Source organism: Xiphophorus hellerii, chromosome 23, assembly GCF_003331165.1.
Source record: "Xiphophorus hellerii strain 12219 chromosome 23, Xiphophorus_hellerii-4.1, whole genome shotgun sequence".
In the NCBI taxonomy this organism is placed as follows: Eukaryota; Metazoa; Chordata; class Actinopteri; order Cyprinodontiformes; family Poeciliidae; genus Xiphophorus; species Xiphophorus hellerii.
This window is the reverse complement of record NC_045694.1, coordinates 12,954,957-12,973,398: the sequence shown is the minus strand read 5'-3', so window position 1 is coordinate 12,973,398 and position 18,442 is coordinate 12,954,957. Positions and strand designations below refer to the sequence as shown.

Sequence of the window (18,442 nt, the reverse complement as noted above, 5' to 3'; positions counted from 1 at the left end):
ATGTTCTCCCTGTGCATGTGTGGGTTCTCTCCGGGTACTCTGGCTTCCTCCCACAGTCCAAAAACATGACAGGTAAATTGGCCTCTCTAAATTCTCCCTAGGTGTGAGTGTGTGTGTGCATGGTTGTTTGTCCTGTCTGTCTCTGTGTTGCTCTGCGACAGACTGGTCCAGGGTTTACTTCACCTCTCACCCGAAACGTTCGCTGGAGATAGGCACCAGCAGCCCTCCCGACCCCACTAGGGACAAGGGTATACAAAAAATCAATGGATGGATGGATTCTGCATACATTGGTTGTAACAATATTATGTATATTATCTCAAGCCAGACCATTCTTCATTGACCTTTTACATAAAGAAAACATTTTCATCCATACATATTTATCTATTTTCTCTCTTTTGGATTAGTCTTTGTAAACACCATATATATATATATTATATTTATATACAATATATATATATATATGTTTTTTTTTTGTTTTTTTTTGTGGAAGTCCCAGAAGATCAGTTGCTACTGAATTAAATGGGCCTGTGGAACCTCAGTCCAAATTTCGTACCACAAACATGTAAATGTAAGCTGATATGACAATAAAAAGTCCTTGATTTGTAATTGTTCCCAATGCATTTGCCAGTTTGTCTAATGGTATGACAAATTCAGTCGAATTTGTGGTGAAGCAAAGTGAAGTTATCTTGATCCATGTTTTGGCCTGAAGTGTCAAGTCAATATTTCTTGGAAAACTTAATCCTTTGGGTTCTTTTGTAACAAACTGTGACATATTAATGAATCACAAAAACATCTTGGTAGAATCCTTCAAATCAAGCTTTACTACAGATTGTGAAAACATACATATTTATCTATATGTGTTAGTATTATCTAAGTACAAGAAGGTTAGTTAGTGAAGTAACCTCTTTACTAAGTGAAGAGGCACAGTTTTTTCAAGACATTAACACATTCTTTAGGCTTTTCTTATTTTTTCAGGAACATGGGATTTGTATTTTATGTCCACTTCAGGACTTCAAAAGATAATAGCCATTTAGTGTGAGTTCAATTTAGGCAAACTTGCTACAACTGAATGACTGGGGTGTATTGGATGAAGCACAACATAAACTGGCATTGCTTTAGAGGCTATCAATTGTTCTTTTAAAGTGATCAATTTTACTGTCTGTAGAGCATCTGCTGTTGAGGTCAATGTGTCTAGCAGACTGGTTTGTAAATCAAAACACTGGACGGAATAAAACAATCAATCACCCATCTTTCCATTAGCAACTCCCATTTTAACACGAGAGGGAGGCCTGGGAATGAAATGTAACTGCTTCAAGCCACAGAACCAAACTAAACTTGAATCAGTTTGATGAATAAAAGAGCTTGCTGTAATGAAAAAGCACAAAGCAACACACTGATGCATCTTGTTTTCCTGTTTCTGCTTATTTTAGCTGCCCCACCGCCGAGTAACCTTCTCCACCTCCAACCAGGCCCAGGATCTGCAGGATGCATCCCAGCACAGCTACTACGACAGTGGCCTGGAGGAGTCAGAGACCCCAAGCTCCAAGTCATCATCGGGCCCCAGGATCGGACCACTAGCTCTGCCAGAAGACCACTACGAGAGGACCACACCTGATGGCAGCATCGGCGAGATGGAACACCCGGAGAACGGTAAGACCAGGTGGAGTTTCCCCTCCCTCTTTTCCTCTTCTCACCTCCTTCATTCATTCATCAACTCTGAGGGGTGCAGACACACATAAGCAGATTTAGAAACACACCAACATGCATTTACACACTTTTCATCACACACTCACCTTGTCAGCAGGAAAACTAACACTGTACATGTAATCAAATTCCCACAATTCCCTGCTCTGCACACTGTATACCTTCGTTAAAGAGGTGTGCGACCTCACAGCAGCACAACACAATCAATATGCAACATAATCAACTCCCACAGCTTAACAAATTAACATCCCAATTATGTAAATCATACTTAGTTCAACCCTCCATCAGCTCCACTTACGGAGGCACAGAGGGTGGCTAACAGGAAACACGCATACACAGCACTCCTGGCTCCTGGACTTTACTGGTTAGCACTTCCTGAGCCTGCCATAATCTGTTACAGGAAAACACGTTGGAATGTGTTTAAACTGCCAACAGGTTGGGGAGAAATCAGTCTTATCCAGTTTACTGACACATTTGGAGGTGCTATGATGCTAGCATCCCCACAGGTACAAACCTGACTGAAGTGTTTTAGCTTTTAAAGCAGATGACAGAAGCAATAAAACTGAGAACGGGAGAATTGATGCTACACTCTCAAATTTGTTTCTCTCTCGTTTTGTTATTGAAACAAAGTGTGAACTGTTTTGTTGTTCACCACTCTTATTAGGTGACTTTTTGATTTCATTGTTTTGATGCAAAAAGAACAAAGCTACTAGGGATTTGCACCTGATTTCATTATTTCCTATGTGTTTTTTTTATGTGACTGTATTTAACAGATACAGTACAGACCAAAAGTTTGGACACACCTTTCTAACTCAATGGGTTTTCTTTGTTTTCATGACTATTTATAAGGCACGAAATCCCACTTATTAACCTGACAGGGCACACCTATGAAGTGAAAACCATTTCAGGTGACTACCTCTTGAAGCTCATCAAGAAAATGCAGAGTGTGTGCAAAGCAGTAATCACAACAAAAGGTTGCTACTTTGAAAAAACTAGAATATAAGGGGCATTTTCAGTTGTTTTACACTTTTTGTTTAGTGCATATTTCCACATGTGTTCTTCATAGTTTTGATGCCTTCAGTGTGAATCTACAATGTCAATAGTCATGAAAATAAAGGAAACTCATTGAATTAAAAGGTGTGTCCAAACTTTTGGTCTGTACTGTACATGCAACAAGAAATGTTCCAATTTATGTGTCTCCCATTGTAAGGCTATGAATTAGATTACTACAAATGTCAAATCATGGGCATTGGCAGAAAATGTCAAACTTTGGTTTAGGTGAGAAACCATATTGTGCATCCCACAAAACTTTTGTATAAGTTCCAGTACTCAATTAATTCCAGTACTGTGTTAATTCAAAATTGAACTTCTTCATCTAGCAATGAACTTGATAATTTAGTACAGCTAAATGTTTGGAACCCAAACACTATTTCTTTATTATTGTCCTCTAAATGTTTTTATTTTGTCAAATAAGTCTAATTTACTTTGGATAATTTCTTTTTAATGTAAGCTTGCTGACCACTTTATTTGGTACACTTGCTGATTTGGACAAACTTTCTCTTTCAGAACTGTCACTTTTTATACTGCATTGATTTAACAATGTACTTAAGACATACCTACGCTCCTAATATGGATTCTGATCCATATTGACATGTTAGCAGGATTTATGTTTTAGCCTGCTCAAAATAGGCATTATAGGATCTTTATAATATGGTCTTAAAAGGAAATACTCTTCCACACTCTGTTGTTAAAAAAAATACAAGATGATCTTACAGGGCCCAAAGTGTGCTGAGAAAACATCTCCTCTACCTTTGTACCACAACCACGCACCTAAACCTTTGAGTTTGATATAAAATTCTTATATCCTTGGGTGCTCAGTTTGAAATACAACATCTAAATGTCACAGCTCAAATCAAGACACATTTAAGCAGGCAGAATTTTTTTCAAACTGCTTTATCTAGTTTTACTGACCTTGTGTAAACTAAAACATTTGTCCTTAGCTAATAGGAGTGGCACCCATTGTGGTCCTCTGGCGCTGAATCCCATGTTCTTCAAGATTTGACGTGTGTTCTGTTTATAGATGGCATTCTGTACACTTTGGTTGCAAGATGAGATGATTTATCTACTGCTTGACTCCATCTAGTCTTCAGCCAGCCTGCCCTTTCGTCTACTTCCCCAGAAAAGCATTTTTGTCCACACTAGCTGCTTGTCCCTGATATTTTCTCTAGTTCAGACCATTCTTAAGAAACCAGAAGGATGGTTATCCGTGAAATACCAGCAGATCAGCACAGTTTGAAATACTTAGACCAGCCTATCTTGTGCATGCCACATTCAGGGCCACTTTTGATCCCTTTCTTTCTGATGCTTGGACTGGACTAAAGCAGTTTGTCTTCACCCCATCTAGATGCCTCACTGAACTGAGCTGCCGCTATGTGATTGCTTAATTCAGCATTTGTGTAACAAGCAGTTGAGAAGGTGTAAATGGTAAATGGCTTATATTTGCATAGCACTTTATCAAGTCCAGAGGACCCCAATGCGCTTCACACTGCCTTCAGTCAATCACACATTCACGCAGGTGTACCTAATAAAATGGCCAACTAGTCTTTGGCATTGAGGATAAATTTTAACATGGACTTCATTATGATTAACTGAATGATTACATAGACAGCAGGAACATAGACAAAACTGAAGCAAATATTTGAAGCAATTTACTAAAAGATTAAAATTATGTCTGACTTCAGGAGAATCAATGTTATAATTGGTATATCTGAACTGAAAGAAGAAGTGAAGGTTAAAGGGCAATAATTATATAAAGCAAATTTGGAGGTTACTTTGAGTGAATTTCAGATTTAACTATTTAATCAGATCTTTAGAAAGTAAATCTGACATTGTATCTGTACAAACTGAAGAAAGGTGATGCATATAAGGTTTTAGATTGAAAATGTTTTCATGATCTAATTTAGCCAGTACATTTTAGGTTCATCCCAAGTTTGTGTTACTCCTTTACTTCAGCTGCCAGCAATATTCAATTTTGATTTATTCATCTTTTTCTTATTTATGCTGACATTGAGACACAGTACTTTGTTTTCAAGATAGAACTGTCACTGCAAAAAAGAGGAAAAGGATAGTAAACAGTTAAAAAAAAATCATATTCATGCCCATTATTTCATTTTCAATTTAAAAACAGCTTCAACACGGCACTGATTTTGATCACATCGTAGTTAAAGTAAGATTGTTTGTTTTTAACCTTTTAAATGGTGTAAGCTACGTTTTTGTTACTCTTTTCTGTGTGACAAATGCTTTACAGATAGATTTTGACTGATTGACAGATATAGCATTTATGTGAGCGTTCAGCTGTCTTACACTTTTGCATATCAGCTAACGGGAAATTACGATGTTTCTCTGCATGCCTTGAATCAGTATGCCTTTATCTCACTTCTGCTTTATGAGCCAACCATGCAGTTCGTAGGGAGGCAGTTAAATATGACTGTTGGAAATGAGCTGCAAATCAATCAAGATCAGTAAAAACAAATTAAGTGTGTGCTTAAAAATTCTCTCTGCTCTGTGGTTTTGAAGAGAGATTGTATTGAATCTTTTTGACCAGATTTTTCTGCAACTGCTGCACAAATATAAAACCATTCAGAGATGGTTATGACTGATCCATCCACAGTCCTCTATCTCTGCCGCATATCCGATGAGCCTCATTTAAATCTTTAAAGCACAGAACATCTTGAGCGTAAAAGCCATAATTTATCCCAATAATCAGCAAATTGCAAGAGGATGAATCAAAACAAGACAGGAATAAGAGCTACTTGTATGTTCTGCATGATAACTTTACATTTAGATAATGATGCACACTAACAGGTGGCTTTTAGTGTCTAAAGCGACATTCCCTGAAGTATAAATAAAACAGCCAATTTACCTACATCATGGAACCAAATGAAACTTTGAAGTAGCAATTCGCCAATCTTTTCATACTTATGTTGCTGTTTATTGTTCTGCTTTGGCTCGGAACGCCTCGTTAAGACTTATGCCAATTAAACTAAGTGAGGTGAAGAAGTTGAAGCAGGCGGAGGAATAAAAGAAGGAGGGAGAGAAGGGAAGGGACGGAGGAAGGGAAAGACAGACATTCACTTTAAATGTCACAGCTGTCTTCTGTCTTTCTTCGAGGGGTTGAGAAGTGTCGTTGAACCCACAGGTCGCACATATACCATCTGTAAACACAATTATTCACAGCTGCTTGCACACCCACAGGCTACTGCCACCCTCTGTGTTTGTGTGTGTGTGTGTATGAGATGGCGATAAAGACCAGGAGAAAGTAGCTGACTCCTCACACACTGGATTAAGGTCAGCTTTAGGTTCGGAGTTGATGATGTTGTTTCAGTCCTGTGCTTTGATAGTTAAACATGTTTGGGCTGGAAATGTTTTTTTTTCAAAGGAAATGTGTGCTTTGTGTGAGCTGAGAGGTCAACAGATTACTGCCTGTATTCCGAGGATTAACACATTCCCACTGATACACTTTACTCTCCATCACTTCTCATTCCTGATGATGCTATTTCATTGTACTTGAAAAATGCCAGCTCCTTTCGTATCTTTTTTTTTTTTTTATCACAGTAAGGCTTGGACTGTAAATGATATTTACCTCATATGTTTGCCCGTAATCTAGGTTTTTCATTTGTTTCTGCATCAGGAATAATATCTAAAGGAAAGAGAATAATTCTTCTTTTTTTTTTGTCTTTGCTTACATTGTATACCAACTCGACCTGAAATGGACAACATATTTTGAGTATAAGATTTTATTTGATTTGTTTGTAGATAACTCTAGTAGTTTTATTCCTGAATGCATTAAAAATAACAACATGGTAGGAGATATAATTAAACACAATAACTACTTTAATGATATATGATTCCCAAACTGGTATTAAATAAAATTTATATCAGGCAGGTAAAAAAAAAATGGTGATAAGATTACATTTATATATTACAATGTGTTGTACAAATAAAGAGAAACAGTTTCAGAAGTTATATTTTTAGGGGTAATTGGGTAATTTTAGGTGAGCTTAACAGGAAATCGCAAATAATATGCCCAAAATTTCATAGATTAGAAAAAAATATTAGGTTGTGAAAAAGTAAAAATCTCAAAACAAAAACCAACAATCTTTAAAGTACATATGTGCAGCTTAGATATTTCAGTTTACTAAGTAAATATATGAAACAATCTGGATAGTAATTTTAAAACCAATAGTATTCAAGTAAATGTTTGTTTTTACCTCACTGGGTTTAGTTAGAGCAGGTCTTGATTTAATTTCAGCATTCAGTCTGCTTTGTTAGAACTAGATAATTATACTACATCTTAACTTGGTAAGATTTCCACACTGCCCTGCAAAACTTTAAATCTTGTCCACATCCCTCTTCTGGGGATGGATATTGTGTTATGTTCAGTTCTCGACTTCAGGTAATCTGTTACAAAGCTCAGCTTTTCTTTGGATGAAGCTTTCCCTTTGTTGCTTTTAATGAACTGGACACACTGTGAGGCTAAAAAAAATGAAACCTTGTTTCATCTGTTGTTTGCCTGCAGATTTCATGTGCATTCTGACTTATATTTGGAACAGTCTGTAATTTCATCCACCTTAACAAAACCAAGATTTGGGGAGATTTTGGTCAGAGTTGGATGCCTTCTCCAGAGTGAAAATCTTCTCTCTTGGAGCCCTGCTCCATACTCCAGACATATGGAGATTACAGGATATGGTTGTCACATGATAACACCACCAGTTGTTGTTGGAAATTTCTACAGCTTCCTCAGTCATGCTGTCAGCCTCTTGGCAGCCAATAAAACATATTTTTATTCATTTATTTGTTTCAGTTTAATTGTACAATATATATGTCACATTAAAGTTGGCTAATGGGTTTATCCTGATCCTTTACTTTAAGCCCTGACTTTTGATGTAGATTTGCACTTTTTCCCTCTGGGAGACAAGATAAATAAAGACTAAAGACTCTACAGATACTTGTATTTCATTGGTAGTAACTTTGTCCTGAAACCAAAGACAGATCAATAATATTATTATTATGTGACAAACATTATTGTTCCTCATTATGTGTTTATCATATTGCATTGTTTCATCCTGTAAATCTTATAAATAAAAGAAATATAATAATTAAATAAATTTTTACCCAATCCCACATTGAGGAATATGCTAACCCTGCCTTTATTCACTTCAGAATAAACCCAGCCCTTAAGCCTGATTAAAAAGCACAGTGTTCAGCTGTTTCAGAAAATCACTGAGCCATTCTTTCTTTGAAAGTTTTACATCTTCAGCAGGAAAAGCAGGGCTCAGAGCTGACAGCAACCAGCAGAGCTGTAAAGCACTAACAGACAGGTTTCAGTCTTTAAATAAGATTTGTCGTCTCAAAAAGGATTCCAGACTTCAAGGTTCGCTGTCTGACCAAACTGGCCGCATGGACACATAAAAACCTAACACAAACATGAAAAATACATTTAGTGGTTTGTTCTGTGAGGTGATAGCTTGCTATCGCTTCGGTCTTCCTATTCCATTGCTTTTTATTCTACTCTCCATTCTGCAAATGGTCAGATAATGGAAGTTAATTCCATCAGCCGGTCTTCACTCGGCTAATGCACCCACTTCCTGTCAGGGATGGACAGATGGGAAAAGGAGAAAAACCAAAATGCGAGGGAGGAATAAATGGGGGAGGTGTGTGGGATTTGATTGCCTGTTTGTCTTTTTTTCGTTTTACTCATAAATTGGAGGAAAAGATAAAAAAAAAGTGAATAGATTCAGGATTGAAGGATCCGAAAAAGGAAGAGAAGCTGCTGCATAACAAGCTGCCTTACGAAATGTGTGTACGTGCGTGTGGGCGTGCATTCACTCACACACTCACTCACATGTAGGCTTTTTATCTGCTGATTGCATCAGACTGAGAGCTGTAGAAACGGCTGCAAACTCGGCCGAGCACACTCGGATGAGAGATGCAGAACATCAGTGAGGTTTTCTATCTTGGCTCTTAATCAGCCCCCAGTTTGGTTTCCTGATAAAGTCATGAGAGCAGCCTGCAGAGTGACGTCAGCCGCTTCAGCGTTGCTTCTATTGACACATGTGTTGTGAGTTAGACGAGCCTCCCAGGGAGGGATCGTTTTAAATGTAAAAACATTTCATCTGCTTGTGAAAAAGATTGAAGAATGATGTGGACGATGGGGACACGTCATATAGGTTTCAGTCTGATTCTAGGTCAGAAATGTCTGTGTCCGCCTGATCCTTACGCCTAAAATATACAAAGTGCTCATAGAACTTTCCAATAGTTCTTACATTTTGAAATCTTAAATCTATGCTTCAATTCTTTAAAGAAAATTACACTTTTCTGTTTTCATTTTGCCAATTTAAGTCACCAAGTTCAATGAACAAGGAGCCTATTATTGAGAATGACTGCCATTCATGGTTCGGGGTGGAATAAGGATGAATTGCAGGCGTGTTTTGCTTTTGACTAATTTTTCTTTGCCTTGACTATGCAGGAATTTGACATATTATAAAGATATATTCACATCTGACACATTTCAGGACCAAAGTTTTTTTTTTTCTACATTGGCCTGGACCTTGTGTACAGGTACCAAAGTGAACTCTGGTATGGACCAAACAACTGGACTGAGACCCACTTTTTGAGGTCTGGTGCCATTCACTTGGTGTGAATACAGACTGGCCTTGATTTGCACCAATTACCTTTTGGACTTCACAAGCCACTGTTGTTGGTCATTACAGTTAAAATCAACCCTCAATGTTGCTAGCGCTACTACTGCATGTTCTGATTGTACTGAAATCGTACCTGACCCGTTGCTTTCTGCTTAGCTATGCCGCCGCTGGCAGCATGTTGTGGGTCAGAGGAGAGAAGAAAGGCTTGTTTCATTCAAATTGCAGTGAGCATTTGCTGACACCGTTCCAAAGTTATAAAATCAAATCGCAAAACCTGTGTTTCTCTTGACATTCAAAATGCTATTACAGATATAATAACGGCACAAATGTTTGCTGCATTTCTGTTCAAGTTTGTTTTTTTCCCTTCGCTGCCATTTTTGTCCAGTCGGAGCAATGGTCATTGACTTTGTTTACAAATTGTAGTCTGGTTGCAAAAATGGAAAGCAAACCACACCAAACTGAAAAAGGAGTACACTTTTGATCCAGACCAAACAATTAGAATAGAAGACTACCTTGGTGTGAATACACCCTACATTTTTCTAAAGATATACATTTTAGCCAAAGATTGAAAACTTTTTAAGCTCTAAGGAATTGTGAAGATTGTAAAACATAATCTCTCCACCAGGTCTTTGGTCTGTCCAAAGGCCTCGTTTCAGAGAAACAGGCATGACACCTTTGTTTGGGAAGGGTTCCACAAACCATCCTCAACAGATGCCCAAACAAATTCAGAGGCTCAATGCAAAGAAACAGCAATTTTACTCTGATCTGGAAAAGTTTTCAGGTCATTAAAGAAAAATGTTTCCTTGCAAACATTAAAATCTCTGAACTATATTCTTTAATCAAATGCAAATGCCCATTAATAGGAATATGACAGTACATGTAAATCTAATTATCTTCATGTCTCCTATTAATCTCTGAGAACCTGATTGATCCTGCAGATTTTAAAATCTTCAGGATCTCTATCAAAATTTTGGCTACCATCTAAATTGCTACTGAAAACACAAATGTTTTTTATTTCCATTCAAAACAAAACAAAGAGACAATTTGTGACTTTTTCCTATTGTTCTTATAATTATGTGGGAACACTTCATATTCTTTATGTAGTTCCAGCCAAACCCTTGTTCCTCTAAACTTTGTAAATCCAATGGGACAAGGAGAGGGTTCAAGAGGTCACGCATTCTTCCCAGTGAAGCGGATCGCCTCCCACTGTCTCCATCTCCTTCTAACCTCCTTCAAGTGACTCTTTAGTTGCTCTCATTCCTCCTCCGGGATTCTCATTCCCTGCTTTTCTATTTACCTCCTCTTTTTTTCCCTCCTCCTCCTAGTCCACCTTCTCTCGGGTGGGTAATGATTGGAGGTCAACAGTTCGTCTCTATCCTGTCAGAAACTCCCTGAAGTGAGCCATATTCTCCTGAAAATAGCATATTATTTTTAGTTTTTCCCACATTTGTAAACTTTTATCTTCTCAAAGTAAAAGAAAATTCGAGCTGCACTGCGCAGGAAGCAGCTCCCAGCAGATCGCCAACGGAAATATGGTTGTTATGTCAAATATTAATGAAGCTTAGAGACTACTGTAAAGATCCTAATAGATCCCAGAGTACCAAGAATTACTTTAAAAGAAATAAAGAAAAATGACCTTGGAAGTTGTGTTATGAAAATAAAAGGTATTCCTTTGTAAACGCTGGTCCGTTTATTGAGCAAATTTCAAATGTTTTCCTAAAGGCATTTGTGTTCAAGTGAGTGTGGGGTTCTTTATAGTCGGGGGGAAATAAAGTTTTGGGAATGTCTGATGGAATTCTTGAATGTCTCTGATTAGAATCATCACACCTTTGTAGGAGAAGTGATTCAAACATGCAATAAGGATGCTTCTTGGATGAGTCCTTGGCCATTTTTTAGACACGCAGAATTTGGTAGGACTATTGGAATAACCGCAGAGAAATTCGCTACTGTCACTGAGCTACGGTCTAGGCTAACATTCGGAACCTGCTACATCAGTAAAAATAAACCGGAAATAATGAATAGGTGAATTAAATTATTTTTTCCCTTGTTGGAATTATTATAAAATAAATAAATAAATAAAAGAAAAACTTTTAGGGCACCATGTCAAAAACTTGCTAATCCTGTTTTCTGGTCAAGAGGACTATGAATTGCCAATGCAGTCTCCGAATATTACTTTGTTGAGGTCATACATTCCAGCGGTAAAGGGACAGATGTGGGTGTAGGAGTATCAATACATGAGTAGGATAAATTTTTTTATTTGAGTTTATTTTGTCTGAGAGATGTAGAGGTGTATACTTCACCTAAACTAAACTAAACAAAAGTTACCTGAATCTTTCTTGTTCATCCACTTTTCTGGCAACCGCTTGCTCTGCAGAAATGCTCTTTACTGACTAATAATAGAGATGCTGTTGGACCCACATATACAGCTTCTCCACATGAACACACTCATTAGAGCCTGTAGTGTTACAACACGTCATGCTGAGGAAAGAGGCTGAGTGTTCAAAGGTTTTCTGAGCTTAACACACACATAGACACGCACTTGCAAACACATCTACTATCCTCAACCAAAACATTACATAACGATGTAAGCAGTGGTCCTTTTAGAAGTGGGACACTCGCTGAGAGACACTCTGATGAAACCTCGGTCCTGAGGAGGTGTGTGCATGCATGAGGCTTCTTAAGTGTGTGTTTTTGTGTTTGTGTGTGCTCCTCATTAGCCAGCAGATAAAAGGAGTTTGTAGAACGATAGAAGAGGTGATTCCTCCCTGTGGAACCATACCTCCCTCTCTGTTTCCTATTTGTATCATTGTGTGTGTGTTTATATGTTAGTGAATGCGATGTCAAGAAGCTTTATAGTAACAGGCGGTGTTCTTTGGATGCCCTCTCCCATCCGCTGGGAGACAGAAAGAGAGAAGGGAGGTGGATTTATTTTTCTAGCTCTGTTGTTTATTTGAGCTTATCTGTGGTGGCCGCTGCACACTACAGAAGGTGTGTGTGCGCGTGTGCTTGTGTGTGTTTGGCAGTAGCTGTAAATCGAAGCCCGGCCAGGATTCGACTGATGTACAGTGGCATTGGAGCTGAGCACTGCAGCGCACAGATGCTGTTGTGAGTCCATGATTGGATTATTTTCTTACACCGAGATATAGATAGTGAGAGTGCGACCACGTGTGTGTGGGGGGGTGTGTGTGTGTGTTTGTGAGTGTAGGAACTCTGAAACCTAGGACTTTGCTTTGTCAAATTTAAAGCTGCTGGAGGTATTTTATTTTAGGTTTGAGAAGCTTGTTAACAAGGTTCCAATTGTATCTCATCCATGCATAAATCCATACAATGTTTATCAATCCGTCCAACATTTGTCTATTCATCCATCAGTATAACAATATATCCACCCATTTGTCTGTACATTCTTCCATCAAGCCATCCATCCATCTCTATCCGTTTATCCATTAACTTACCAAGTATTATTGACTGTTTCATTGCATATGCAGGTACACGTAATTATCTGTTGTTACCAACTTTGTTTACTGGCTCTCAAGGATACCAAGTCATTCCTAAACCAAAAGAGATATACCTAAGAACCAGCCAGTAAAGTAAACTTATCTTTACAAAGAATGATTCAATATAACAACATTTGATTGTAAAAGACAAAATTAAAAATGTTCTACTAGCTCATTGATGGATGAAACTGTACAAAATTCAACAGAAAATGTATGGAGTAGTCATTACCACCCTCTACATCAAGGCATTAATCTATTATCTTAATTAGATATTTTCTAAATTCATAACAAAATTAAACAAACAGCATAGTTTTTAATGGGATTTTCATTTATAACAGTATTTAACCTCAATATGACAGGTCAGAACTAGTACATGACTATGATTACTGGCTGATTGATTGATGCATCACTAGAATAGATGCTTTACAGGATTCTAGCTGCGCCTGTTTCCAATGAGTTGGTCCCGGAAAACCTGAGGAAGGGGGGAAGAAGAAATCCTGATCAAATTCCCAAACTGTTTCCATTGAGTTTAGAGGAATAAAATTGTCAGAGCTTAAGTTCTGCTCTGGCGCCAAATTCGCCAGAGCAGAACTCGGAGATGCAAGGTCTTCGGATTTCAACTCAAGGACTTACATCGCAGACCCAGTTCTGTTTCTCATGAGTGAAGGCTGTAACACAGATGGAGTTGCTGTAAAAGCAAAAGATCGGAACAACGCCTTTGTTAGAGTAAGTAGTAATATAGATGTATAACATTCTATTCATCTTTCAACTCTGGGTTAAGATAGCTTCCCACTGTTTGAGTTCACATTCAATCACAGGGAGTATGGTTGCAGAAAACATTTGTTCAATCTGAGAGGACTTTAAAGGCTTTGATGTTATTGAAGAAGTTCTGATGAAACTCTTTCCACATCACAGAGGTCATTCAGAAACTTACAAAAAGACTTTGAAAAGAAATCAGTTATAAAAAGACATTGTTAATTTATTCACCTGTTCATGTTTGAGTTTGATTAATGTAATTTTTGCAGAAATCAGTTTGTTTAATGTGTTTGTGAGTAAAACTGTTTGAATACAAAAAGACAAAAAAATACTTCTTTGCTTCTTCTTCTGTCAAGTTTGTGGAGCACACCATAACTCTGTCCTTATCACTTAGATAACACTGAACAGTGAGCCTCAAATGAATAATATGGTTCTGTTTTCTAAAGGTGAACTCTTCAAAAGTCCCCCTCCGTTATTAGTTTATTTCCAGACATGTAACCTTTAATAGAGGCCACATGCATTACTATCTTCATGAATATTCAGCGCAGCGAGCTGCTCTGTATTCTTTTCAGAGTTTGCCTTCTCTGCTCTTAAACTGCTGCTGGAATAAACTGTCAAACTGTCCTTTCTGTCAGCTCCAGTTTTCGTTATTGGCATGAAATATAAAAGCACTTGAAATCTAAAAGAGCTCCCTGCTGAGTGAAAGAGGGAAAAATCCCACAGAGGCATGAATTCACTTCTCCAGGTGTTAAAGGTTACTCAGCGAACGTAGCGTCTCTGAACACAAGATATTAAGTGTGTTTTCACAAATATAAGAAAAGTGTCAAATTTATGAACCAAATAAGAGATTTTAATGGATAAAGTTGTAAAAACCCTTCAACATGACATTTAAGCATGTTGTCCCACCTGACTTTTCTCAACTTTATACAGAGCAAAAGTTTTCATATTCTTATTTTTTTTCATATTTTTTGTATTAATGAGATTTTAGATAGACTAGACAGATACACAGTATTGCATGATTGCAATGCTACATGTAATACAATGCACATCAATGTAGCATAAACTGATTTTCAGGACCAGAGTGATGTACTTGGCCTGTTGTTGAGATAAATTTAAATAAAGAATTTTTGGAAAACCAAGCTGAAAATACTTCTTGAAGTTGCCACTTCAAGAAGTATTTTCTTTGTAGATAAATTTCTTCTCCTTTACCCTGGTTTGAACATCATCCCTGATTTTCCTTATGGAACATTGTGGATGAAACAAATATTGCAGAAGATAGTTTTCAGACATATGAGAAAGTTCTAATTGTTTTCTAAACAGTGCAGCCAGAGATTAAAAAATAAATAAATAAATGTTTTCCAAGTTTTCATTTCCAGTGGTTTAGATCAAAGCTTATTTGTGCATCAGAATGCTTTAGTCAGTACAGACCCAAAACCAAGAAAAAAATCAATGGCTTGACATGAAAGTTACTTTTCACGGAACATTTCCAACCAATCTGACTGAGCTTTAATTGTTCTTGCAAAGAAGAATGTAAAAAAAACAGACAGACAAAAAAAAAATAAAATAAAATAAAAAATCTGTCTTTAGCTAGTAGAAACCCAGTAATAAGGTTGTTGTGCAAAGTATCCGTTCATCTGGTGCTGAATATTAGTGAAGCCTTCTAATATTTCTTATTGGCTAAACATTTTAAAAAGTTTTTTTTTTCTCCATTTCACAAGATTTATATTGATTTGTTACATGGAATGAATGGAAGTTTTTAACATAATAAAAATGCCAGAAGGAACATACTTTTTTAATGACTTTACCATGTAATTTCCAAATAATGGTCAGAGTTTCCCTGATTTCAGTTTAATCATCGTAACTCGCATTAGATTATCTCAGAGATCAAAGTCACTGCTCGACCGTCCGCTCTGAACCGAAAGCTACCGCCTGCTTCAGCGTCGGGCGAGCTAAAAGCAGCTCTGCTAAAGCCGCCTCCTGCCGTGTCCTGGCTCCGGTTAGCCACCTCCGTTAGCGCCGGCAGCTGTTCCCGGTGGGCCGTGCCCGCTCCTCACTGGCAGCTCCAGGACAGATGGTGGGTCGGCGGGGGGTAAGATTGGGCAGCCATGGGCCGCGACCCCTGGGAACTTATCCAATGAGAGCATGAAAGCAGCAGGGGAGGTAGCCACAAGTCCGGTTGCCAGGTTAGCGTTGCATCATGGGAACTAATGAGGAGAGGCTGACTAGAGGTGTGTAAAAGTGTGTTTGTGTGGTGAGGGGATGTCAGAGGGCTAATGGAGCAGAGTGCGTCAGGTAAACAGGTGCACACGCTTTGCAGACTCCCCGGTGTGTCTCGCTATGTTTTCCTGATGTCCTGCCGAGACCCTCAGCAGGGATGGATCACCATGGCAACAGGGAGACAGGCCTCGGTGTTAGGAACTGGCCATCACTTCTCTGCTGTATTCAAACATCATCATTGTTGCATCAGTCAGAAACAACAGTAAGAAACTTTTCACGTTAATTTTTTTAAAATCAAAGGAAAGAACGTGTCAGTGTTACCAGCAAAAGGTAAATTCATGTAGGGGACTAGAGGACACAACACAAAGACTTAGCAATTCTTTTTGATTTTGGTTTTATGTCTTTTTCTACATCAAGGAACTCACATAAACAACTTTAGTGAAAAGTCAGAAACCCTTTTGTGTAGAAAAGCAACGTAAATGTGATGAAGCACTTGAAGCAACACAAGAAGTGACCAAGCAAAGATTATGCAGTTTTGAAGAGAATAACTGTGATTCCTGCAACTTTCTAAGGGACATAAACTACTGGGCTAGGAATACTTTCTATAAGCACACAAGAGTAGACAACTCTTCTGGCTTTATCAGGGTCCCTATGCACTAAAGAAGCATATTTTCTGATTCTGCACCAAAGAAAGGGAAAGCAGATGAAACACATTGTCCAGACAATAAAAAAATCCACCCAGTAAGTAGCAGAAGGTTTAAACTGCCCAGTTTAAACACAAATTTAATTAGAGCATTAAAGTAAATGTTCTCTGCTATTTTCCTGCCCACACCTCAGTGATCGGTTCAGTCGATTAGCCGTCTAAGTAAAAACATCTCTCAGTATTGGGCAGGTAGAGTTGGGTGCTTGGCTCATAGAGCTTAAGGTGAGCATTGGTCACATGCTACTGCTCCATGTTACAGCCCCCTGATCACCTATTAGGTCCCACAGATTAATGCTTTCAGTAATTAATGAGCAGCTTAGAGGCAAATCACACACTGAACCCGCTCTCTCCATATTGTTTCCCATTAACGGAGGAACAAGGAACATGCTCGGGCATTTTCCAAGCTGCCGCTCAACATTCTTCCTGATTGATGAATGGTACTGCTCGGCCTGACTTAAAAGTACTGGCATTAAATACAAGGTCGGAGGTAGAAACTCAAATGTTTTTTAAGCAGAGTTGCCTCTAAGTTTTGTTGTTTTGTTTTTTTCGGCAAATTTTACAGATTGCTGGCAGCACTCACTTTTCTGACTGATTGGTAAATTCAGGTCTACATGAAAATCAAATTGTTCTTACCTCTGGCAAAATAAAAAAACAAAAAAAACAAAACAAAAAAAAATATTCCTTGTATAAATAGCTGAGAAGAACCTCTTCCACATGGAGGTCGGGCTAATTGGCTCAGGTTGGGTATAATTGGTGGGAAGCTGAGAACTAGGCTCTTAGTAGATTCCCAAAATTGAGGGTTTAAGATGTGTTGTTTTCAGATGTAATTTTTATCAAAAGGTTAGATAGAGATGCCATGGTCAACCCAAAGCAATTATGTCTCAATTCTAACTCCAGAGCATCTAGATAAACTTGTTTAAAAGGCTAACCCTATGGAGAGAGAAATTATATATATATATGTATATATATATATATGTAACTGTGATACCTGCCATCTTTATCTTCCACTCTCAGAAAAGTAGTATAAGTTTTTTTATCATACCTTTAGTGAAAACTATGTTGCATATCCATCTTCAGTGTATACCGGAGACAGATTTAAAACACTGTTCTAACCAAAGTTACTCGGATGTCTGAAAGTGTTTTCATTTTGTACATTGTGCAGCTTCAGCTTACACATTTCATGCTGTTGCACCATCTGAGTTTAAATGAAACTTGTCCGGGTTTGAATACTGCTCGTCTACGGATCATGCGTTTATGCGGAAGGTGACTCTGGGGAGGCTGTGAGGTTAAAGAGGTTCATAAAACTCTGCTCACTGGACATCATCAGTTTTTAATAGACTTCAGCCATTGCTGTCATATAAATCAGAGCTTAACAACCATTCAGAGCACATTGTTATTTATGACACTGTACTTTCAAGCAGGGATGAATCTGCTGGCTGAATGACATGTAAATATAGATTTTGAGCCAGTGACGCTCCTGCCGTAGCCTCAGGCTTTTTACCGTGATGTCATTGAGAGTGGTTATGCTGTCATGGTAGAATGTAAGCGCACCCTTCTTCAGTTCTTGGGGGTAAAATATCAGGACATATAAAACATGTTTTAGACTTTTACAATAAGTTAATTCTAAACCCACTTGTGCAAAAAACACAACAGATTTCATAACATCTAGCAAAAATGAAGTCAAGGTAAAAAAAAAATCAACTTACAATCCATGAACCAGTAACTTAAAGAACCAGAATTTATGCCTACATTGCCCAGAAGTACCTGTTGGACAAACTGGCCTCACAACTTCTCTAAAACTCATAATTGCTTTGTCTAAATTCAACCCCTCACCTGCAGTCATGAGAGATGGATTATGATCTCAA

General features: G+C 38.0%; 1 protein-coding gene across 3 annotated transcripts in view; it reads left to right on the top strand.

Annotated features, from left to right (window-relative positions):
• LOC116714800 (protocadherin-1-like) overlaps window positions 1-18,442 on the top strand; it is a 213,799-nt gene that overhangs the window by 115,373 nt on the left and 79,984 nt on the right. For all 3 annotated transcript variants that reach the window (XM_032555550.1, XM_032555551.1, XM_032555552.1), the window contains one exon: window positions 1,431-1,650. In XM_032555550.1, the coding sequence (XP_032411441.1) occupies window positions 1,431-1,650 (220 nt within the window). The remainder of the gene's footprint in view (window positions 1-1,430; window positions 1,651-18,442) is intronic.